At 44.4% G+C, this 24,247-nt stretch overlaps 2 protein-coding genes across 2 annotated transcripts; both read right to left on the reverse strand.

Annotated features, from left to right (window-relative positions):
* Window positions 1-2,646: 2,646 nt before the first annotated feature.
* On the reverse strand, window positions 2,647-6,870 carry LOC133890619 (protein SEEDLING PLASTID DEVELOPMENT 1). The gene is made up of 9 exons (XM_062331076.1): window positions 6,280-6,870; window positions 5,753-5,967; window positions 5,448-5,598; window positions 5,135-5,326; window positions 4,681-4,843; window positions 4,219-4,520; window positions 3,753-3,929; window positions 3,508-3,666; window positions 2,647-3,150 (listed from the first exon to the last, which is right to left on the reverse strand). Exons 1-9 carry the CDS (start codon window positions 6,823-6,825, stop codon window positions 2,848-2,850), a joined length of 2,208 nt encoding a protein of 735 aa, XP_062187060.1. The 5' UTR covers window positions 6,826-6,870; the 3' UTR covers window positions 2,647-2,847.
* A 16,634-nt stretch (window positions 6,871-23,504) lies between these two features.
* On the reverse strand, window positions 23,505-23,870 carry LOC133890188 (uncharacterized). Its single transcript, XM_062330649.1, has one exon. It carries the CDS (start codon window positions 23,868-23,870, stop codon window positions 23,505-23,507), a length of 366 nt encoding a protein of 121 aa, XP_062186633.1.
* Window positions 23,871-24,247: the final 377 nt, after the last annotated feature.

A 24,247-nucleotide genomic window follows, 5' to 3' on the forward strand; every position in this document is an offset into this window, starting at 1 on the left:
ACCATCGCACGTAGCTCCATAGGCCACCGAAGCTCGCCGCTGAAGCCCCGCCGTCGCCGAGCCTCCCCAGTCTTTCCCTACGCACGATAAGCTGTCAAACGGAGTCGCCGCAACCTCTACTTCCTCTTCTGCCGCTAGTCGACGTCATCTGACCACCGCAACGTCATCTCCGCCCATCTTAGGCCATCCTCCACCGTCCCGAGCTCGTCGTCGTCGCCATCCCGCTGGAGCTGAGGTAGCCCTGATTTTTCCCCTTCGTGTTGGTTGATCTCGGCCGTCCGATTGAAATCGTGCGTGTAGGATTTAATGAGTCTCGCGCCGAGTCAACCTAGCCTAGTCAACAGTCACGTGTGCACCCGTGTCTGACGTGGCTAGTCCAGTCAGCGTTTTTTAGCCGAGTTAGCAGCCCAGTCAGCAATGAAGTTAGCAATTGCGCAATAAACTCGATTTTCCATTAGAATATTAATTCACGATAATTCAAATATTCCGAAAATAGGGTTTCTTTATTGGAAAATTCCAGAAAATAGAAAATGCTTTATATAATTGTTTTATTAGGTTTTCAATTATGTTTTAATTCTAAAAAATAGTTTTAGGGATAGAATAATGTTTTTGTCTGGAAAAATAGTTTAGAAATTATATATTAATTATGATAATGTTTATAAATGAATTATTTGATAAAATAAATGTTTTAAATCTGTTTTTATGCATCTAAAAATTAGTTTATTTCCAAAAAATGCAAATAAAATTCATAAAATTGTTTTAATCAGTTTTGTGATATAAAATACAAAAAAATTTAAAAAAATTAGGCCTTGTAAAAATTAGGTTTAATTTCAGAAAATAGTTTTTGTCTCTTAGAATTTCATTTGGCCGTAGTTTTCGCTTCATTGCTCCGATTTGGGCGGTTCATGCGCCCCAAATGTTCCTGAAAGTGTGCCCTAGCTTGCTCTAGTGTTTGTTTTATGTGTTTACTTTGTTTAGTGTCTGTTCTTAGTGGTGCTTGTTTGCTCGCTTGTAGAGGAGTTTGTTCCGGAAGCGTTCGAGAACATCCAAGATCAAGACTTCGGAGATTTCGAGCAACTCATCGGAGAAGGCAAGTGTCCTTGAACATTTTGCGTCTACTTTTGTAAAGTTTTGTTTTACAAATTGCATGCCTGTCAACATGATATCCCATTATTAGGGTTTACTAGTTTTTTCTCAACCTTCTTTGTAACCGTAGATTGGTTTTCATGTTGGGTAGAATGTACTTAGTTATGCTTACTCATGGGTAGCATAGACAAATTATGTTAATATTGATGAATTTTGGTAAAAGTGCTTAGCCTAAGATAGTAGGTTCTTGGCAAGTTGGCATGTTGGTTGGCATGTGGATGTGTTCCAGGCAGAATTGTTGGCTTTCAGATAATTGGTTATTACTCTGTTGTTGGGTTGATGGCGGTCTTGCTCAGACCATGTTAAGGACTGGTTCGTGGAGCGACCATCCATGAAAACAGTACAACTACAAGCTTAGTATGGGACGGGCCTAGTTCAGTAATTCGCTTTTCTCTTAGTATTGTGAAGATCATTTGGTGTTACGGGGATAAAATGGTGTAGTTCCTGGAACCGTAAGACGCAAGAGGGGGCTTCTAGGGTAGAGGGTGTACTCCACTTATGTACGGCGGTGAAACCTCAGGGGGTCAACACGTGCTGAGAGAGACGTTGGAAAGGCTTTGCAGTGGAATCCTGGCCGCACACCTCGGAAGTGTGTAAGTGTTTGATCAACACGGGTAAAAAGGAGGACATGTCTTGTGGGTAAAGTGTACGACCTCTGCAAAGTGGAAACTGATATATCAGCCGTGCTCACGGTCATGAGCGGCATGGACTCCTCACATGATTAGTCGGTGATTTTTCGGGTTGGTCTTGGGTTGGAATTGGTGGATGATAGTGGTGGGAACCGTGATTCCAGTTAGCATTGTTTAGAGGTGGTTGGAACCTTGGTTGTGGAGTAAGGTGGTGAGAACCTTGGCTCTTGTCTTAGAGAAATCATTCACATAGAAGTAGTTTGCTTTTATAACTGTTTTACAAACAAAATAACATTTATGCCAATGAACCTTTGAGTTAAGCCTATCTTGACTTTTGACCCACATGTCATAATTTTTTCACATTTGCTGAATATTTTATATACTCACACTTGCTCTCTCCTCCATAATCTTGTTGCTGCTCAGAAGCTGAAGACTACGAGGACTTCCCAGAAGATGGAGCTAAATTCTAAGCAGGCGGCTTTTCGGTCGACTTCCTGTGAAGTTAGGCGTCGTGCTAAGTTTAATTTACGCTGCTTTGTAATCTTCTTTTAGACCCTTGGGTTATTGATGTAATAAAGTATGTTGTATTAATGAATATTGTATCTGCTACTCACTTCTGACGTTACTACTAATTTAATCCTGTCATACATTTAGTTTACATTCGATTTGTTCTTAAAACCGGATGACACCGGACAGTTGTTAAAAGTTATCTATCTTTAGAACCCACTTTTGTTTTAATCTTTTGAGTTAAGATGCCAAAAAGAGAGCCTTGCTTCTATGTGTTGCTTGCCTGAAGATGCCAGAGTACCGGACATATGACTTATACAATGCTGCCAAACAGAAGTGAAAAGCACAACATGAACATGTGAGCTGAATCGGCTAAGACACCGGAAATGGGAGAGATTTTGTTCCAGCGAAAGAATGGAAGGCAATTACAGTCAGCTTTGCTCTTTCGATTCTTGAACATTCAACACTATTTACACCACTCTGCACAGGGCTGTACAACAACAAAGGAAAGGAATGATGTATATTTTGACAATGGTGATCAGAGAGTCAATCTAGGGGAGGGGGGTCACTTTGGCAGATAGGGCAGACGAGAAAAACTGGAGCCACCACCGTTCTCACTGACGATCAAATCTGATCCGGTTTGCTTGGTGGGCTTCGATCCTCGATTATCTTTACTCGAACTCTTCTTGGTTATTTTCACAGGAAGAATCTGTAACCTCGAATTGGAGTCAGTTCCGAAGGTTTCAGCGAGGAGCTGATAGCTCTCAACAAGCTCCAGCTGCCGAGCAACTATTTCTGAACATCTTGGGAGGAGCTCAACTGGCTCCCCGCCTGGAATTACAATGTACTCGATTGCCAGCCGGGCCTCCTGCATGTGTAGAGAGTACAACGTAATTCTTAAGCAACGACGCAGTTTAGAAGTTGCATCTTCCATGAAGTGGAGCAAGAAGCAGAGATAAATGTATTAGCAGAGTAGCAGAAGTAATAGTATGGTGATGGCATGTAAAACAACCGTTCTCATTCTGACCATGGAATATGACAGTAGGACGAACTAAATTAGCCATGTGGTCAACATCTTATAGCGGATGAAGGGAAAATGAAATGAAAAAATAATGTTCAATCAGGAAGGGAGATCGTAGTACTTCCACAAGACAATCCATTTTACACGTAACACCTGGAATTATTTGAGTTATATTCAGAGGCAAGTATGTGGTGAAGAGATTACCTCCAAAGCATCGATTTCCTCCAACGATGGCTTCCGTTTTGGAGCATCATCTTCAATCTCTATCTCTCCCTCCATGACCTTAGGTTGCTTACGTGATGGTGCATTGTCCCTTCCAACAATCATTCTGACAGCCTTTACTATCTGAGCCATCGTATTAGTCTGGTATTTACAATATAAAACAGAAGTCCGTTAATACAAAGCACAATCAGTAGTAGATATCACAAATGAGTGGACCATGCAATGACCTTAACGACAAATATGGGAAGCTTGTGGTATTTGGCAACGTTGTGAATCCAAGGATTCTGCTTCATTTCAGAACTTGATGCAAGAATCACATCAGCTACTCCAATGTCATCTGTTACATCTAGTTCATCATCAAATCCCATCACCGAAGCTACTTGCAATATATCAGCTTCTGAAATCTGGAAGCAGGAAATAGAAATGCCATGAGCATTTTGTTTCTCCGTTCATTCTGTTAAATACAATACTAAAATACTGCATAGCTTAAATATCAGTATTGAAAAATCAGTGTTGTCTGCTATGATGTATATCATAAACAAGGTCGAAGAAGCAGAAAACAAATTATAAGATTCATGAATGTAACAAGTATCAAAGGTCATGCAGGTAACATCAGCTCAAGTTTTAGGTTACAGAATTTAGGGCTACAACAAAAGTAAAACCAACAATCATGTTTTATATCTCCACACTTACCTGGTATGTGTACACACGGACTAGAGACCTTACAGGCACGGATTTCTTGCCTTTTGTTTTCCTTGTATAAACAAAATCATCATCGAAATTATCATTCGATGGCATCCTCTTGATTTTTGTCTGCCTGGTGGAACCAAAATCATCGCTAAAGTTGCCTTCTGATGACATTGTCTTGGTGACCATATGTTCCTGATATAATGGCAATGATTCTATTTCATATTCTCTGTCAGGTATCACCAATGGTATTTCTGACTGGGTAGACTTATTATGCATCTTGCGAGCTTCAAACTTAGGAGGCTTCCCTGTACCAGAAAGGGTGAAAGTAAAGCAAACTGAAGGACACACAATGGGGGAAGAAAGGAAATATAACTTCTGATCTTCAGAAACCAGAAGATGTCAGTGCGTCCTTCTAATTCAGGTGCTGACTCAGGAGGTTTGATTAATAAATAATTAAGTAGTTACCTGCAAGAATAGCATCCACTGTAGTTTCTAACTTGTGATGAACTTGACATTCAGTCTTCGATATCATCTCCACAGCACATGAAAATGTTGGGGGTCCTTTTCTCTCGAGAATAGTTTTCTGGACTTTCCGCTTTTTTGCTTCCTCGTCGCCAAGAGTCACACTCTACATAATAAACTTAAGATTATTATTTTCACTAACAAAATATTCAAGTAATTAGAATTGAAATAAGGTAAAATACTAAAGGCTCCACACTTGAAATCTACTTTTGACAAATTAGATAAAGTTGGTATAGGATCACCATCGTTTAAAATCTAAAAACTATATTAAAATCTACCATGCCAAGTGTCAACACTAACTGATCGACCATTGCACTTTAATGTACCATCAGCAAGATGCTAAGGTCCAACAACATACAAATCCATTGGGTAAACAGCTGGTAGAGGAAAAACGCACCTCAATCCCACCAATGAGCATTTGCAAGCAAGGGTTTTTAATTATGCTCTCGATTGTCACCCCATGAGCAGTTCCAACTAGTTGAACGCCTCTCTGAGCAATGGTGCTAGCTGCCATTGCTTCAAGTTCTGTACCAATCTCATCAATGACGATTACTTCTGGCATGTGATTTTCAACAGCTTCAATCATTACCTATGGAAAACAAAGTTTCCTTTGTGTCACTACACTTGGGCTAGTGAAGTTTTAAAAATAAATGTTCTAGAGAATTCCTCAACAAATATATGAATCATAGCAAAGAACTCTGAGGACCTACGTTATGCTGCATGGTAACTTTGGGAACTTGCATTCTCCTAGCACGACCAATACCAGAGTGAGGCACGTCCCCATCACCTCCTATTTCATTAGATGTGTCCACTATGATCACACGTTTCTTACCCTCGTCCGCCAAAATTCTAGCTATTTCCCTGTATTATTGAAAGCATCATTAGCATCATATTGCAACACTCATCAAATTGTCTTTGATCTTTTTTATTAGTGTACCAAAGTAGTGAATATGACTATCATTATATGGCAACATCTGCTGATCTAGAGAAGTAAAATACATATTAGGTGATGTACCTGATCAGAGTGGTTTTCCCAACTCCGGGAGGCCCAATCACCAATATCGAACCACCTCCCACCACCAGATCACGGATCATCTCTGCACTGCCAGATATAGCTCGACCGACACGGCAAGTCAGCCCTATTATCTGTGCCTTCCGGTTCCGGATGGCGCTGATCCGGTGCAATGAGTGGTTGATCCCGGATCGGTTGTCCTCAGAGAAGTCACCTACCTGCAAACGAACATCAATCATCCAACTGAGCAAAGGAACACCTCCCCAAAACCAAAGGAATTCACAATAGCTGGCCTAAAGCTACTTCATGCAGATAGGGGTAGTCAACTAGTTATATGAGATAGCATGCATCAAAATCTAGCGTTCATCCACTACGGAGCAACTAGTCCATTCCAAGATGCCGCCAATTACTTGTGATCTAGAGCCACTTCCAAATGGAGAGAATTTCTAGAGCCACTTCCAAATGGAGAGAATTTAGTTCATTTCGTAAAGACGCATCCAGCACGCAAGAATTCAATTAGCACGTGCGACCTTTGCGACGGCCTGGTGGAGGTCATCGGCGGTGACGGGTTGGTCGGCGATGACCCAGTCCCCGGACGGGAACCGCGCGATCGGGCGGCGGCCGAGGTCCATGACGACCTCCACGAGCTCCCGAACCTCCGGGTGCCGCGCCAGCCCGCTCCGCATCCTCGCCGGCACCACCTCCAGGAACGCCTCCAAATCGCCCCTCGCCCCCGGAGCGGCAGCTCCTCCATCCACCGCCACCGCGGGAGCCTGGGCCGGCGCTGGCGCCGGCGCCGCGGTGGCGCCCGCGCCCCGCCACGGCTCGCACAGCCGGTGCCCGGAGGGCCGGCGCACGGGCGGCTGCTGCGGGATCGCGGCGCGGGGTCCCCAGGCCGCGCGCTGCCGGCGCCGCGTAGAGGAGCGGCAGGCCGGGCGCGCGCGGAGCGGGGACGGGTTGAGCGCCCTGAGCATCGTGCTGGTTGGTGTGATGGCGGGAAGGGAGCTGGCGCGCGGGTATATGTAGCGGGGTGGGATATTTCGTCGAACAGGAGGCGCGCGGGGAAGAAGAGGCATCGGAGGAAGGAAGATTCCGAGGGATACCGCGACCGCAGGAGCGAAGAGAGTTCCAAAGGAGGGGACGTGCGGGACTCTTCTGGGCCGTTAGCCTCTGCGCCATTCCGGGTAGACGCAGCCTATGGACCACCCTTCTGTTCCTCGCTAGTTGCCATAAACCAATGATTCCTAATTTCCAAAGCCATATAGGCGTCCGCAGGGCCCGATCTACTGGGTGCAGCCCCTCCTACCAAATGAAACTGCATCCAAGATTAGAGGCGGAGGATGAGGAGAAAAGAGAGAAAAAAGATAAGGAGGAAGGGAGAGATCTTTACTCATCGGGTCTATGTTCATCTGTGTAGTTAGTGAGCAATTTATATGTGATAGATTCTAGAGTTGCATTTTAATATTATAATGTAGGTTAGATTTATGATGTTATTGGGTCTACGTCCGTCCGTGTAGTCAGTAAGTGAGCAATTCATATACAATTGGTCCTAAAATTGCATCTCAATATTATAATGTAGGTTAGATTTATGATTTTATTGGGCTTACGTCCATCCGTGTAGTCAATAAATGAGCAATTCATATGCGATGGGTTTTAGAATTGCATCTCAACATTAGAATGTAGGTTAGATTTATGATCTCATGGCTATTTGCACAATGAAAACAATAGTGAAATATATTGGTAAAATAGTAAAACCTAACATAACACAATCTAACCCTAATTTGAAAGAGCAGAAGTAGAAATTAAACATTTACCGCACTTTCTCCTTTTCCATCCATTTGCGCTCTAGGAGATCAAACGCATGTCAATTTAGCTAGAATGGAGATCCAGCATCCATCTCCGCCCACGTTGGTAGATCCAAAATATGTCGACCAGTTGCTGGATGCCACACACGTCAAAGATCTAGCGGCGATGAGGTTGAATCGACTGATGGTAGAGGCGATGTCCATTAGTTATGTCATCTTAGGCAGCAGTTGTTATGGGCTTTGAGTGCCAAAATCTACCAGTGGAGCTCGAGTTGAAACGGCCGGAGAGAAGGCCAATTTGTGCTCAATTAAAGGCTTGAGCAATATCTGAGCTTAAATGCCATATTTTTGTGGAAAAAAGTTATTACGATGGAGGCCAAATTCTTGGCTAGAATTCACTATGCTTTTATTATGGTTTATATATGCTCGTTCATATCGCATGACCCCTAAATGGTTTTTTAGTTGATCCCTGCAAAAATCTTTAGTTTTTCTTAAAGGAACCGGCATAAGAGCTATCGGTTATATTAATAAGAAAGAGATGCCCAACGGGCCAAAGTACAAAAGAGAACAAAATTGGAGCACGCCAAAAACAAACACGGGTTCCTGAGATTAGCCAAAAGCATATTCTCGCGAGATAAGATGCCCGAGATGACACGCACCTGCAAAAGCCTATATGACAGCTTCATCTTTGATTTACTTCATGGTGAAACTTGGACGTTACACTTTATGATAAAAAAAAAGACCCATATGTTCCTTTCTTTCTAAATCTCCCAGCAAATCAGGATGATGGGCGATTTTAGCCCTTTTCGCGGTGGGTTGGGGCTGCGAGCTAAGGATGTCCACCAGTCATGCGTTGAATGTGAGGGAGTCCAGATTGTCAGAGCTATGGCCGTCTGGGACATACATAGTGCCAGAAGACATCAAGCGCATATGGTGTATCTACATTCAACAAAAAAAAGACAGAAATATCACTCGGGAGCCCACCTGCAAGGGACACATGTGACAGGGCCAGTCCTAATTTGCTAAGGGTGCGTTTGGTTACCTATATATGGCTCAGTCTTGCCTATAAGATGCAGGTAGCATGTGTTTAGTTGCCTGCATGCCACTCTGAGTTTGAATCTCGAGATGCAAATACATGCACTCAACCTGGCTACGTAGATACAGGATGCAAATGTGTTTTTCAGAGCCGATGCATCATAGTGTCCAGTTAATGATGTTATTAGTGTGTGATTAATGCATATTAAGTGATATTAATGTATTTTGAACAATATTAATGCTTAATAAGATAAACTAATGACTCTAATAGTACAATAACGTAAAATAAATATTATGATAACATTTATTTTTATATATTTTCTCTCATGCAATATATCTTCGTGCGAGCAACCAAACTCCATCTCTTCTCAATTAGGCTAAATAGATACATACAACTAAACAAATTGCTACTACATGAACTCAGTCTGACTAAGATGAGCCTGGCTCACAGATACGGGCCAAACTCAAGCATACGAGCAACCAAACGTCCCCTACCTGATCAGCGGTCTAGAGCAAAGATGGCCAAATGGGTCTGTCGGGCTGGCTCGGCACAGGCCCGGCTAGGTATGTAGGGAATCATCTAAATATTATTTGAGCTAATCATTAGGACGATCATTTTCTATAATCATGCCCACGATGATTAACCGGAATACCATTCCAGTAATCCCGACATGTGTTTACTTCTAGGATCAAAACACATACTTTTATAGTAAGCACATCATCACAAGCACATAATCCCGACATGTGTTTACTTCTAGGATCAAAACACATACTTTTATAGTAAGCACATCATCACAAGCACACCATGGCCTACTGTCAGTGACTCAGGTGGCTCCGCATGTCAGCAAGAGACCGAATTGGCACATAATAAGAGTGATAAATAGTTAAATAATTCACATAAGCGTGCTCATAACCGAGAGCGCGGTAATTCGAATTATTTTTACACCCTGCAAGGGTACATCGTTACCCACATGACACGAGGATCATTCGGTTTGTGTCACCCACTAAAGTGCACATAAGGGTACCAGTGTTAACCTTTTCTAATTGAGCCCCAACCGTTTAACATGCAACTATAGGTGCGGAGATCCAGTAGGGCTACTCCCAAAGCACCCTAGTTACGTCTAAAGGTGTGGTGGTAGCTAGAACTACTCTCCGAGCAAACTAGATACCTCTACAAATCTATTATACCCACAACACCTTTACGACATACCTCTACAAGTCTATTGTGTCTACAACACCATAGGCCAACAAGCCAAAATGTCACAGCTACAAAAGGTATTTAATTTATCTTACCATTATATCTACATGTGGTAAGTATAGAAAGTGCTAAAGGTAACTACAGCAACAGACGGTGCTTAATCAATTCAAGCGAGTCTATAGCATCCGAGACTCCCTTCTCAAGTCATCCCTATCTCGTCTCATCCTCACTGGCTTACATATCCCATCATCATCATTTTATTTGTGAAATAAGAGTAAGCCTAAGCTCGTGAATGATGGTCGAACCACCGCTCAACTTCTACCAATGACCTAAGCCTTGCTAAGCATGATGTATTCATTTTAAATTAGACCATTGAGTGCTATACCCAGGGTTACAATAGATCAAGAGATAACAATACGAAGGAAAGATAATTCAACAATTAGGATCTATTTCCAAAAACCCGACCTTGCCTAACTATCATGCGTGACATACATATAGCATACTTTATCAAATTAAAGATAACATATGATCCATATTAATAGGTGCAACATGTTTAGTTGTTTACCTTGCTCAAGTGCTTCATACACAATATCATAATCAGGTTCCACCTCAAGAACACCCCCGTCGCTCTCTGATTCATTGATCACTAAAAGAAAGAATGGTACATCACAATTAACATGACGAAATGCTATAATACTTACACGAAATGCCATGAAAATATTACAGGAGATGATGTACTGAGTAAAGAATATGATGCAACAACAATCATATGAATTAAAGTGCAAAAAATCCTTATATAAAAGATTTATTTAAGGTATGTTCGAAAAGAATTGTAATTAAGCTAGCTATCAATATTAAAAGTGCTTTACAATTTAAACAACACTTTCATGGAAAAATATATTTTTTTCTAGGTAGCACTGATAATAACATGAATTTTTCAAGTGGTTTCATAATTTTAGGACATGTATTAATTAACTGTGATTTAATTAAGCCAAAACACATTTAAATAATTAATTAATTAATTATAAAAAAGTATTTATGGAGTTATAACATTTTTACCATGTAGTTTATACTCGTACAAATCTAACACAACTAGTTTCATGATTTTTGGAGTTCGTATGAATTAACTATAAAGTAGAATCCAGAGGGTCCGGATTAAACTCGAAATCTCCTGGTGGGGATCCTCTATTAAAAATTACTTGGATTAACCTAAAACCTTCAAGTTATAGCAGAACATGAGTTTTTCGATGATTCTTCGACCGATTCGACTTGTATATTAAAGTCTAACCCACATAAATATGTATTGGCACTAATACATAGATTCTAAAACTAATATACACACTCTACCAATACAAATCACTAGCTATTGCTCATTTAAATCTCATATTAGCTCTATTTCATCAAGAACAAAACATTGTTTCACAAAAAACAAGAATGCCGCTACCGTCCAAAGCCAAACTAATTCGTTCATTCCCAACATGGGAAACCTAGAGAACTTACCCAATGTTCTTATCAAGGTTGGTGACCGTTGGTTGGGGAAGAATTGGAGGAAATGGCACGGAGAAGAGAGACCAAAATGCTGAAATTTTCAGAGAAGAGAGGGGTGATGAAAATTTATTTGTAAATCCTCCAAATGTTCATGCATGTAAGAAAATCTTAAATGGATGGAGAGCTAGGTATGTTGAGAATGCGATGGTGTGACATGTATACCTTGCTTCTTGCTCCTTGTGTAGGATTTTGGGGAAGAAAGGTGAGGAGCTTTGAGAGAGGGGGCAAGGGAGCTGCTGCCCCTTTCTTGGCTGGTTTGAGTGAGAGTGAGAGAGAGTGAGGGAGGTGTGGGGGGAGGGGTGAGGGGAGTGCTGCTGCTGAAAGAGAGGAGAGGTAGTGGGCAAGCTCAAGTGAGCCTCATGTGTAAGTGTCTCTTGTCCAATTGTAACTGCCCGCCCGGGCACTATTGCGGCATGATCGGTCCGGCGAGCACAGTAGGGCGGCCGAGCGGTGAGGCAGGGTGGTATGGCAGCAGGGCGGCGCGGCACAGGGGTAGGGCGGGGAGGTCGAGGTCGATGCGGCACGATGGCAGGATGGGGCAAGACGAGGCGGTCCGGTGGCAGGGCGAGACGGCCCGATGGCGGGGCGGGGCGATCGAGCGGCGAGGCTGGGCGGCTAGGCGGCGAAGGCACGACGATGAGGCAAGGCGGTTGGGCGGTAGGGTGGGGCAGCACGGCGACGAAGGACAGACCATGCCCTTGCCAGCCTATCTAAATCGGATCGTGTCGTGCTGACACGCCGTGCCGAGACGTCGACCCAAACACGACCCAGCTACCCTCGGATCGTGCCATGCCTCAGGTAGGTACGATCCAGTTGGTCATCTTTAGTGTAGAGCATATTCCAGTTTGCCACCCACACAGTCTAGAGCCTATAGGAAAACTTTGTTGCTGAATTTGTACGGAATAGATTTCGTCAGATAAGTAATTAAGAGGAAACTGATATGTTGCAAAAGCAAAATGTTGTATCACTTTTTTTCACTCAAGCCATGGCGCTATATATGGTTTAGCAACTGTTGGAATGATTGTATCCATTGTCTATACGGTTGAGCTACGTTGCCTCGATATAAAAAGACAAGCTAAAAAGACAGGGCTCGTGGTCCATAGGTTGGGTGCACGGGGTATCAGTTAGGAGGGGGTAGATGCTCGTGTGGCTCCAGGCATCGAGTTCTGTGGATGAGAGAGCAGAGGATTGCTTTTGGGGATTGGTCTCTCTGCCTGCATGCCCACCTCTCCCTTTCGCCTCTTCCCCTGCTTCCGTTTCGGTCCGCTTCAAGTTCCATCCATCTCTTGTTTACTGTTCCAACGCAACACCTCCTTCTCCAAGCCAAACTAGAGGCTCCCCTTGGATGAGCCAAGTCATGGTTTTTTTTTATTTTGATACTTTTCATTTTAATATTTTAACACTAACCTCTACCAGACTATATTTGTAAGAATTAATTTTTTTATCACGCTATCGTGGGTAACACAATAAGATAATGTTGTCACACTAGAGAAAACATAATGTGTTGTGTTTCTTGACTTTTTTAATAGGTGGAATGATAATAGTCGTTTGTTACGTTATGATGACTAGCGCGACTAAAAGACTAGTTCCTAAAAATAGTCTAATAAAGGCTAACATTAAAATATTAAAATAAAAGGGTTAAAATTAAAAAAAGTGCTGCTCCCTTGCTCCCTTCCGTTTGGAGCCGTTGGATGGAGGTGGACGAACATCTCAATGGCTATTATATTCAAAACCCCATGCAAAAAAGAATCAATGGACAACAGCCCTCCGGATACGCTCTCTCTCCTTTCTCTCATCTCGATCTCCCCGACAACCTCTCTTTCTCGCCCCGCTCCTCTCTCTCACGCTGCCCTTGCCTCGCGCCGTCGCGCCGGGCCGTTGCTCCAGGCTGTCAGGGCCTCGCGCCGCTGCTCCGGGCCGTTGTTCCGAGCTGTGCTGCCCTCCGCACCATGCCGCAGTGGCCAGATCCTCCTCACCTTGCTGGATCCGCGTGGGGAGAACGACGAGCGATGTACTCTGGTCGTCGACGAGTTCGAGTACCTCCACTGCGGAGGCCCTCATGGCCCCCCTTTTGATGTCCTTCTGATTTCGTTCATGTGGTGTTGATGAGATCAATTTTTGGGTTTCATGTGTACAGAATGTGATTTTTGTATGTATACAGAGCAACTCGTGATTGCTACTTTCTTGTTCATGTAAACGAGATGATTCGTTCCCGTTCATGTCCATGGCAATGTTCACCTCTATGATGATTTCTCTCATCTCTCTTCTCTCTCATTTATCTCTCTTGCTGAAGATGGAAAACAAGATAGCTAAGACAAAGATAAACAAGCAAATCCAGCGAAAAGAAAAAAAAAGAAAGAAATGGCAAACTAAATTCAATCCATCGAAAACAAGCAAAACAATTAATTCATATAATGGATACTGTCGGGTGAACCGGAGCTACCGTGTGAAGAAGCTCTGTTGCACGCTCGATGCGATCAGGGTTGCTGACGTGCTTTCCTTCTATTGGCTGCTCCTTTGCCTTTCGCATGGTCAGTAGCAACTGACGAAGCTGTGACTGAATGCCCAATTCGTGGCGTTGCTCCATAATGTGGCTGTTTTTTTTTTTTTTGTTATCTTTTGGAATTCTACGGGCTACGATGATCGTTTCTGTGGACTGGAAATATTTGCTGCGACAAATGCAAATGAGTTTGGGTTATTCATAGCAGGACCGTACTTGAGAAATTAAGAATCTTGCGCGAATTCCGTAATTTAGTCATAGGTACGAGAAGAGCTAATTGAAAAAACAGTTTTTTTTAATGATCATACTGATAATACAATTTTCTCATAAAACTAAAACTTGCCAAAAATACAATCTTGGAACTCCTAACTACTAAGCTATATTTTAAATCAAACGTGCCATCTTTTAGCATTCTGTCAAGGATAATCTCTGAAAATAATCTCAGGTATATCGAATAACAGGCGTGTTGATCTACGTTTTCTGTATATGTATATCAAACTAGACTAAAAATACTAGAATTTATTCAGGTTCAAGCCTCTCGTGGGATAATAGCTCTACGTTATGTGTATTATTTTATGAATCAGGTGAATTTGTTACAGAATGTCCTCTCCTTTACAAGCAAAGTCTTCACCCCTTTATATATCAGGGGCAAAAATGCACAAACAAACATATCATACCAAACTCTGTGACAGACCTACCCCTGACAAAGCCAACTACCCCTAGCCCATCATGATGTCGGATAGGCATATTTGCTATGCTCTGGTCATCCTGCGCACCCTGTACCATAACCGAACGCCATCACACTTACTTGTTAGACCATCCCGTGGTATTAAATACTACAGGATAGGTCACTGCAACTCTACACTGCCCAACGAGCATGAATGTGATATGCTCTAGAGGTAATCATAGAGATGATTGTATCACATGTTTATGTTCATGTACTACCAAATAATGTGTTATTCCAATAATGACTATCATTTACATTGATTAGTAAGTATGTGACTTGTTCATGAAACTCTTTGTTTATTTCATGATGTTATTCTTAGTCTATCCCTGGTCGTTTATAAGACCAGCACATGTATTGATTGATGATCACATTTCGTGGATCATAGGTATAGAGATACCAAGTTAATAATGTGGATATTTATGTTAGAGAATCCCCGGTTAGTATTGTTTCTAACTAAGGCCAGATGAGAGTTCATGGCTTGGAGCATGATCTCCTTTGTCAAGTCGACCGTCGAGTTCGCCCAATCCTTATCGGCTGGTGTAGCTAGATCTGTAGTCAGATGGCACATGAGGGCCTCTTGTAGAAAAAGGATCCTCTTAGCAGTTGCGGATTTAAAACTATCAGCCCCTTGTTGATAATCAGGAAATTGTATAATCGGAGCCCCGACAAGGGCTGGAGGTCATGTGTTTGCATGAGGTTGACCATCGCCTGCCGTCGGGACTAGAGGACCCCGAGCGTTTGCAGGGTCGTCATTATGATGACCTAGATAGTCACTTGTTTCTGATAGTGAAAACTTCTCATGGGTAATCTCCGCTATAGGAGGCATTTAGATCCATCATGGATGCTTCATTAGATTGCTCTGGGTTGGTATCTTAGCAATCCATATTGTCAGAAGTTGCGGGGATTAATCCTGACTTGCTGCGAATCGGACATTCACAATTGTCTTGGTAGCCAAGTGGTTCGAACTCGATGCTGTAATCTTTGGCGTATTGATCCATAAATCGACTTACCTCATCACTTGAATCGTCGTCAGAAAGTTCGTCGCCGAAATCTACCCGATCGATCACCGGTTTGTCAGAAAGAGAGGTAAAGTTGTTGTAGAACCCCTCATCTGAAAAACAAGTTTTCGACAAAGCTTTGGGCGATGTTGATGGTATGTCATGTGTAGACTCTACAACGCCTTTTGTCATGATCCCCACGGACGGCGCCAGCTATCGACGATTGGTAAATCGTCTATCTAACGAACTTGTTGAAGAATAGGAGGATGCTTTGAATAGACAAATCACAAGGGGAATACACAGGGGTTTTTAGACAGGTTCGAGCCTCCCTGAGGATAATAACCCTACGTTATGTTTGAATGTGATATGCCCCATAGGCAATCATAAAGATAATTATATCACACATCTATATTAATGTATTTTTGAATAATATGTTATTCCAAGAATGACTACCTTTTACATTGATTGGTAAGTATGTGACTTGTTCATGAAACTCTTTGTTTATATTATGATGTTATTCTTAGTTGATCCCTGGTCGCATATCATTGCGATGATACATAATACCAGCACATGTATTGATTGATGATCACGTTTCATGGATCATAGGTATAGAGATATCAAGTCAATAATATAGACATTTATGTTAGACAACATGATGTTGGATAGACCCACCTTGAGATACTACTGAGATTTTTACTTATGATGTGCCATCAGTTGTTATCTCAAATGGTGTACCTGCAGGATCCTTAGACATGAGATTGTCATTGATTCCCAGAATGTGTAGTGGTATACTTTGAGGCTATCAAACGCTATTCCTTAACTGGGTAGTCATAAAGGTAGTTTTCGGACTTGTCATGAAACATGTCGTGGGGTGTGAGCGATCAAAATGGAATTTGCCCCTCCTTGATAACGGGAGAGGTATCTTTGGGCCCCTCGAGGTAGTTGGATCGAGAAAGTGTATGGCCATGCCAATATGATTAAAGAGTTAGTCATGATGAATCCACTACTTGATCGAGTGAATGGTCGAGCTATCACAAGGGTGACACGTATCTCGCCTTGAGCTTGACTAGTATCATGAGGTGAAGGGATCGGTGCATGTGTATATCAAGGTTCAGCCGATACGATCTTTCGTGTATACTCGGAAGTCAACATGTCATGTTAGGGACCGCTATTGATTTCAGTTTTGATTGGATTGTGATCCATGAGAAGTTAGAGTTTTAAAGGGCTTCCAACGTGGGAGTCCATTAGCAACCTCTATATAAGGAGAGGCATGGGTATGGCGTACTGAGGTTGAGCCACTCCGAAACCCTAGCCATAACCTTACACATGATCTCTCAAAACCCTAGCCGCGCGTGCGGTGATAGCACATCGGCGCTTGGTATTTCTACCCAGTACGTGTGGATACCGTAGAGGCGTTGTTGCTATTGAGGCGCTGATCTTCTGGGTGAGTTGAACGTGACATGTTCGGAGTTGGTCGATGAGCACGACTACCTGCTCGGAGTTGGTCGAGGAGCATGACCACCTGCTCGAAGTTGGTCGAGGAACACGACCACCTGCTCGGAGTTGGTCAAGGAGCACGTCCACCTGCTTGGAGTTGGTCGAGGAGTGTGACCACCTGCTTGGGGCTGGTCGCGGATCTAATCGAGAAGCTGCTTGAGGAGTTTAACGCGCACGACATTGGATCGGTTTACTCCAACTCTTCTTTTGTTGCACTACGCGTCAAGTAATAACAATCTATGATCTCCTACTAGCATGATTTCCTGGGTGAATACGGTAGAAATTTTTTGTTTTCGGCTAGCGTAGCCTGCCCGTTCCCCAACAGAGCATGCCTCGCCGAAAGTAAGTGACTGGGGTGTAGCGAACATGCCCTTAGGGAGATTGTAGCGGAATATCATTAAGTCATGTATGTGATTTTGGTGATTAATGATAGCATAGTCAATGAGACTAACATGTTTGTCAAGTATATGCTTTAGTAGGTCTCATGGATGCAACAAAAGAGAGGCCACCGAAGCCGGGACAAAGAGGAATAAATTGGATTTGTCTTAGGATTTTTTACATGATCAAATAGGATGGATTTCTATACAATCATGTAGAGTACTTCACAAGCTTTCCAAAGATCCCAAGATCATCAAAATCGGAGTTCGGAGTGGAAATTTATGCCCGAAATACGATTCACTTATTGGCTGAAAATTGTACACGCCGGACCTTCCGGCGTTCACAATAAAAATACTTCGGCATTCACAAAAATGAACACGTTGGATGTTTCGGTGTTCACAAGAAGCTTTCGGTGAATTGTTTTTTCTAGAGAGCATCCAAATGGGGTCTAATACACGCCGGATGTTCTGGCATTCACAAAATGAACACGTCAGACTATTTTTGCAGAGAGGTTGCAGATGACTCGGTTGGCATCGTATGCATGTCGGATGTTCCAGCGTTCAAAGAGGACATTACAGCGGACGTTCTGGTGTTCACAAAAAAGGTGGAGTTCCAACGGCTAGTTTTTAGGGAGTATACACCGGATGGTCTGGCGCTTGTAATGTTGCACACGCCGGATTATCCGATGAGTACAACAAAATGTGACCGTTAGAGTAACAACTAGTCTGCGAGGTTGAGGATATAATACCCATCCACTTGATCATTTGATGAAGTCTGAGTGTGCTGGAGTCCAAGAGAGCCCTTGGACACTTGATAAGACATTCAAGCCACAAAAGTGCTTAAAGTGATCATCAAAGGTAATTAAGCATAAGATTAGAGAGTGATAAGTGCTTATAGGCCTAGAAAGAGTTGTAGCTAGGTGCTGCGGCTTTGAGAGGGGATCAAGAAGTGATCCTAGCTTGTACCAAGAGGTACGCCGATGTAATGGAGTCTTGGTGACTCATCAGCAACTTGAACTGGAGTTGTTCAAGCTTGTTGACCCTCCGACTTGGTGTGGAGTGGCGACAAGGTACGTGTACGGGGATGCGGAGACTCTTGCCTTGGTGGCTCAAGCTCCGAAGTAATCATGACGGCAAAGAGATCGGAAAAGAGACTAGAGGTGAGATCTTGCCTTGGTGGCTTGGTGGATAACCCAGCTTGAGACCTTGCCTTGGTGGCTTGGTGGCTCAAGAGCCGTGACCGGGTGCCGACTGGGAGCATAAGCTTAGTGGAGCTCCAACGTGGACTAGGGGTGGTATTCATATCATCGATACCGTAGGATAAAAATCCCTTATGCCGAGTTTGCTCTTTCTACTGTCTTTACACTTCTGCATTTACATACTTGCAATTTACCTTTGCGTATTTAATTTCCTAGAGTAGTTTGCTAGGATTGGCTATAGTTTGCAAATCTCTTTGTTTGGTAGAGTAGATACACTAGATAAACCTCGAGCATATTTTGATAGAAATTGATATAGATTTATCTTGTAAAGTTTTTAGAGCAATTAGTTTAGGTTAGTTTTTTAAGTGTTCTAATTCACTTTCTCTCTTAGGACGTCACCGAGCCCTTCATGGGGAAGAAAAAAACTCAAGTAGGCAATATTAAATGAGACTTGACTGGTTAGGTGAGGACATGCTCTGCTAGTCGTAGGATCTTGCTTTGCGACCAGGGGACTGGTTGCAAGATCTTGCTTTGCGACCAGGGGCTGGTCACACGAGCTTCGCCCTGGTCGCGTGATGCGGTCGTGATCTTGATAATACCTACTGTTGGCTGACACTTGGTGGCACGAGACTGGCCACGTGGGGCACCCTTTCACCTATTACACCGACAATATCCCTTAAGCTCCCTCGTGGATATGGTGGACTGAGTAGTTCGTCGTGGGGGTTTGTGGTCACTGCATGTCACGTGGTCATGGATGAGCCTAGTCGCATCTCCTGGGCCTCAGGTGATCATAAGTTTACATAGGGAGTGGTTGTTGCATGCCACGTGGTCGTGGTCGGGTTTGGTCGCACCACTTGGGCCCTAGGTGATCCTAAGTTTACCCGGGGACTGGTCGTCCATGCAGCCCACATTAATGATCAACTCAGGAAATTGTATCCTGAGGGGAGGTTAAACGTCCGGAGAGAGATAAAAACGTGGGAGAGAGAGAGAGAGAGAAAAAAAAGGCGTGGGAGAGAGAAACATTAATTGCCGCCAGACCCTAAATTTCAGTTCCCCACACGCGTCCCTTTGAATTTCGGGCGAATCCAACCTCGCGACGGTTGAGATACCGTGATGGCCCTTTAAATTGGAGCACCCATAGCTCCCCATGAATCCTTTTGCCGCCTTCCATCGCCCCCAAGCCTATTTACGCACAGAGCTCTTTGTCTCCTCCGTCGTCTCCGTCTCTGCACTTACCCTCGCAGCATCTTCCACTATAATCGGAATGTGCGCACCGGCAGCAATTTCACCTTCCCTAGATCCAAGTGTGACACGACGAGGCTGAAGGCGTTGCATAAGGCTAGCCTGCTCATCCGCCTCCTTTCCACAGGGTATCGCACTGGGGAGAGCGTGCCCGACCCCCTCCAATGGGAGATCATGCTGTTTGTCTTGTTCTTCTTGGCGGGCCTTGTGCCTCCCTTCTTTGAGTTCTTCATCACTGTCATCTCTTTCTACGACATCTGCCACCTCCATCTCAACCCTAACTCCATTCTCATGCTAAGCATTTTCGTTCATCTGTGTGAGAACTTTGACGGGGTCAAGCCATGCCTCGACCTCTTCCAATTCTTTTACACAGCCCGATCGGTGACGGGGCTGACCACCAGGAGCTACGGGTTCCACCTTTGTGATGGCGCCATGGACTCCTACATCGAGGTGGGCCTCAAGTTGTTGTGGTTAGGCTGGAGGGATGATTGGTTCTACCTTGTGGCCGACAATTCCTTGGACAACCTTCGCGTGCCGAGCGCGCTGGTGCAAGTCACAGAAAACTAGGGTAATTCGCCTGTTACCACCCGAGAGCTACTGGTCCTTGCCAAAGGGTTGGCCAGCTTCAAAAGGCCAGGTTGATGGGGTTGGACGTCACCTGCGACTACATCAAGCGCCGGTTGTGTCCCCTACGGAGGCCCGCTGAGGGGCATCTTCAGATCGTAGGGACACTGAATAAAATCATTAGAACTAGCCCCTCGAGTACTATCTGAGCAGTCTTTTTGTACTCGAGGACTTGTTGTCATATAATTTTTTCCGTGCTTGTGTGGTGTACAGGCTCGGTTGGTCATTACTTCCAGAGGGGATCCCGACTTTCCGTGCCACTCGCTAGCTAGGTTCATGGTGCCTAGGACAACCCTTAGCCCTACAAGCCCTTCGATGGTGACCAATGCTCGACCCGAGTTTGAACTTGTGGCCTCGTGGTCAGTATCCATCAGTCGCCCATACCCTTGATACTAAGCGAGCAACGATTTTCATTCATTCCTAATCGATTTGGCACTCACCACGTGAGTGATCAGTCAAAATAAAGTGACAGCATAAAAAGGAAACCTAAAAAGGAAAACCTAAATCGTTTTAGGCCCCAACCGTCTGGTCGGCAGGAAAGCTACCGACCAGGCAGTTTGACCCTTGAATTGAAAATTCTACAAGCTGACGGGAGACTGTCTTCTTCGGGAAATCCTATAAAACAGAGAATTTTGTCTTCGAATTGGAAAAACTTACAATCCATACTCCACACTTGTCCGGAGGATCCTGCAAACTAGAAAAAATGGCTCATTTTCAAATAGCCTTATACATAGAACTTGCGCAATTGAGCTCTATTCTAGGAGTTGTGCAATTCATAGCCATCCTCCATGACTAACTTGACCACAATAGGTCGAGTAACATCGATCACTTTGTAGGGCCCCTCCTACTTGTGGGAGAGCTTGTTCAGCCTACCTTATTCTGAATTTGTCTAACGACGAGGTCGGCTACGACCAGTGTTCGCTCCCACATCTTGTTGTTTTGGTAGCGCGCGAGGCTCTATTGGTATCGGGCTGCTCGAATTAGTGCATGATTGCGGAAGTCTTCGATCAGGTTTATGTCATCCTCCTGCCGCCCCACCTGCTCATCATCCGAGTAATTGGTCACTCGAGGAGATTCGAGGGCGATCTTGGAGGGGAGCATTGCCTCAGTGTCGAAAACTAGGAAGAATGGGGTTTCGACTGTAGCCTTGCTGGGGATCATTCACAACGACCAGCTCATCGGCGAGGAAGTTGTCCCTACGGAGGACATGCTTAACCTCAAAACGGATAAAATGTCGCTCCAGCTTTCTCACTTCAGCGAGATATACCTCCATTGTCGGACAGAGCACTGAAACTCCTTTTACACTTAGTTTACGACTAGTAGCAAGCCCCCTTTCGCTAGTAGGAGTTTTATGCCAGGTGTGGACGCTGCTCTGATTCCTGACAATAGACCCTCATATTCTGCAACATTGTTAGTGACCTGAAAACATAATTAAACTACGTACCTGAGGGTCACTGGTTGGTGATGTCAAGACCACTCCAACCTCTACTCCCTTTAGCGTGAACGACCCGTCGAAGTGCATGGTCTAGTGCTTATCTGCCTCTGGTTGGTGTTCATGCTTGTGATCAAAGGATGACTACTCGGCCACAAAATCGACCAGTGCATGGGATTTCATACCTGTTCGGGGGACGAATTGAATATCGAACTCCCTGAGCTCTACTGCCCACTTCGCCATTCTCCCTTCTGCATCCCTTATGTTGAAAATTTTCCTAATCGGGAGCGAGGAGATTACTTGATTTTGTGGGTCTGGAAGTAGTGTCTAAGCTTGCGAGAGGCCATCAGCATGGTGTATAGCAACTTCTGTGCCTTTGGGTACCGAGCCTTCACGTCATGTAGGACTTCACTAACGTAGTATACTGGTTGCCGAAGACCTTTTGGTTCGACGACCAAGACTGCGCTTATGACCTATGGGGTAGCTGCAACATAGAGCAGGAGCTCCTTGTCTGGTCGAGGAGTGGTCAGTACCAGAGGAGAAGAGATGTACCTTTTGAGATCTTGGAAGGTCACCTCTGCTTCTAACGTCCACAGGAAATGGTTGTTTTGCTTCAAAACCTTGAAGAGTGGCAACCCCTTCTCTCCCATCCTCGAGATGAACCTGCTCAATGCTTCCGTGCGCTTAGTTAGTTTCTGAACTTCCTTTAACCTGGTCAAGGATTCCATCTGATCGATGGCTCTGATCTTATCAGGGTTTGCTTCTATGCCTCAACTAGACACGAGAAAACTGAGCAACTTCCCTGATGAAACTCTAAACATGCACCTCTTCGGGTTCAGCCTCATGCGGTACTTCTGAAGGTTGTTGAATGTTTCATGGAGGTCTACGACCAGGTCATCCTTGGTCCTGCTTCTCACAACCACATCATCGACGTACGCCTCAATATTCCTACCGAGCTGTGGTCGAAGGATGAGCCGAATACACCCTTGGTAAGTGGAACCAACACTTTTCAAGCCAAAAGGCATCTTTGCATAGCAGAAGACCCCGAAGGGTGTTACAAAAGCGTCTTTCTCCTCATCTGCCCTACACATGCTAATCTGATGGTATCCTGAACGGGCATCTAAAAAGCTCAGCAGATCGCTACTGGTAGTCAAGTTAACAAGCTGGTCGATCCGGGTGCAGGGGAACAAATCTTTCGGGCACGCCTTGTTGAGGTTGGTGAAGTCAATGCACATCCTCCACTTACCATTGGGCTTTCGTACCATGACTGGGTTGGCCAGCCACTTTGGGTATTATACCTCTTAGACGAAGCCTGCTACCATGAGCTTGTCGATCTCCTCACGAAGTGCTTCTTGTCGGTCTGGTGCGAACCAGCACACTTTCTGCTTTACTGGTCGCGCCTCAAATCGCACTAACAACTTGTGCTCGATCACATCCATAGGGACTCCAGGCATATCAAACACACTCAAAGAAAAGACATTTGTGTTGGCTCGAAGGAAAATGATGAACGCAAGTTCCTATTTGGGGTCTAGGCTGGCCCCTAGCTAGACCGTTCTGATTGGGTCGTCATCATTTAGGCATACTTCTCAGGCTGCGACTCGAGAGCCAGCTCAACCCTAACGAGGCTCCTCTTGTCGTAGTGCAGGACCGTCTTTTTGTTGCCAACTATGGTAGTGACTCCCTTGGGACCAAGGATCTTGATCACCTGGTACATAGAGTGGGAGACGATCATGAACTGGGCTAGTGCCGGTTGACCCAAGATCGCGTTGTATGTGGTCCCAAAGTCTACCACATCAAACATGACCATCTCAGTCTTGAAATTGTTTGACGAACCAAAGGTGACGGGTAGTTCGATCCATCCCAATGGCTTGGCCAAAGATCCTGGGGTGATCCCGAAGAAGGGAGGAGATGGTTTCAATGCACTACTCAGGTAGGGCATCTAGCATGTCTATGAAGAGGAGGTTGATGGAACTCCCTCCATCGACCAGTACGTGGCCCATTTGCATATTGTGCACCGTGGGCTCTACCACGATGGGGTATTGTCCAGAGCGTTTGACGCATGCGGGGTGGTCGGCCTGGCTGAAGGTGAGGGGGACCTTCGACCACTTTAGTCACAGACTCGGACCTATCATGGTCGCACATACCTCGCAGACCACAGACTTGTACTTGAAAGTGCCTAGAGGGGGGGGGGGGGTGAATAGGCTTTTCTGAAAATTAAAACTAAAAACAGCGGATTAAACTGCCGGATATTCCGGTGAAGTCCGGATACTCCGGTATGGTCCGGAGTATCCGGTCTAGTCCGGAGTCTCCGGCCTG

This window comes from Phragmites australis, chromosome 14, assembly GCF_958298935.1.
Source record: "Phragmites australis chromosome 14, lpPhrAust1.1, whole genome shotgun sequence".
Classification (NCBI taxonomy): domain Eukaryota; kingdom Viridiplantae; phylum Streptophyta; class Magnoliopsida; order Poales; family Poaceae; genus Phragmites; species Phragmites australis.

Coding starts and splice junctions, on each gene's coding strand:
- LOC133890619 (XM_062331076.1), bottom strand. CDS start 6,825: ATGCCTCTTCTTCCCCGCGCGCCTCCTGTTCGACGAAATATCCCACCC. Junction 4,521..4,680: donor AGTGGATGCTATTCTTGCAG/GTAACTACTTAA, acceptor TTTCTGGTACAG/GGAAGCCTCCTAAGTTTGAA. Junction 3,930..4,218: donor TCCGTGTGTACACATACCAG/GTAAGTGTGGAG, acceptor TCCTGCTTCCAG/ATTTCAGAAGCTGATATATT.
- LOC133890188 (XM_062330649.1), bottom strand. CDS start 23,870: ATGCCCTACCTGAGTAGTGCATTGAAACCATCTCCTCCCTTCTTCGGG.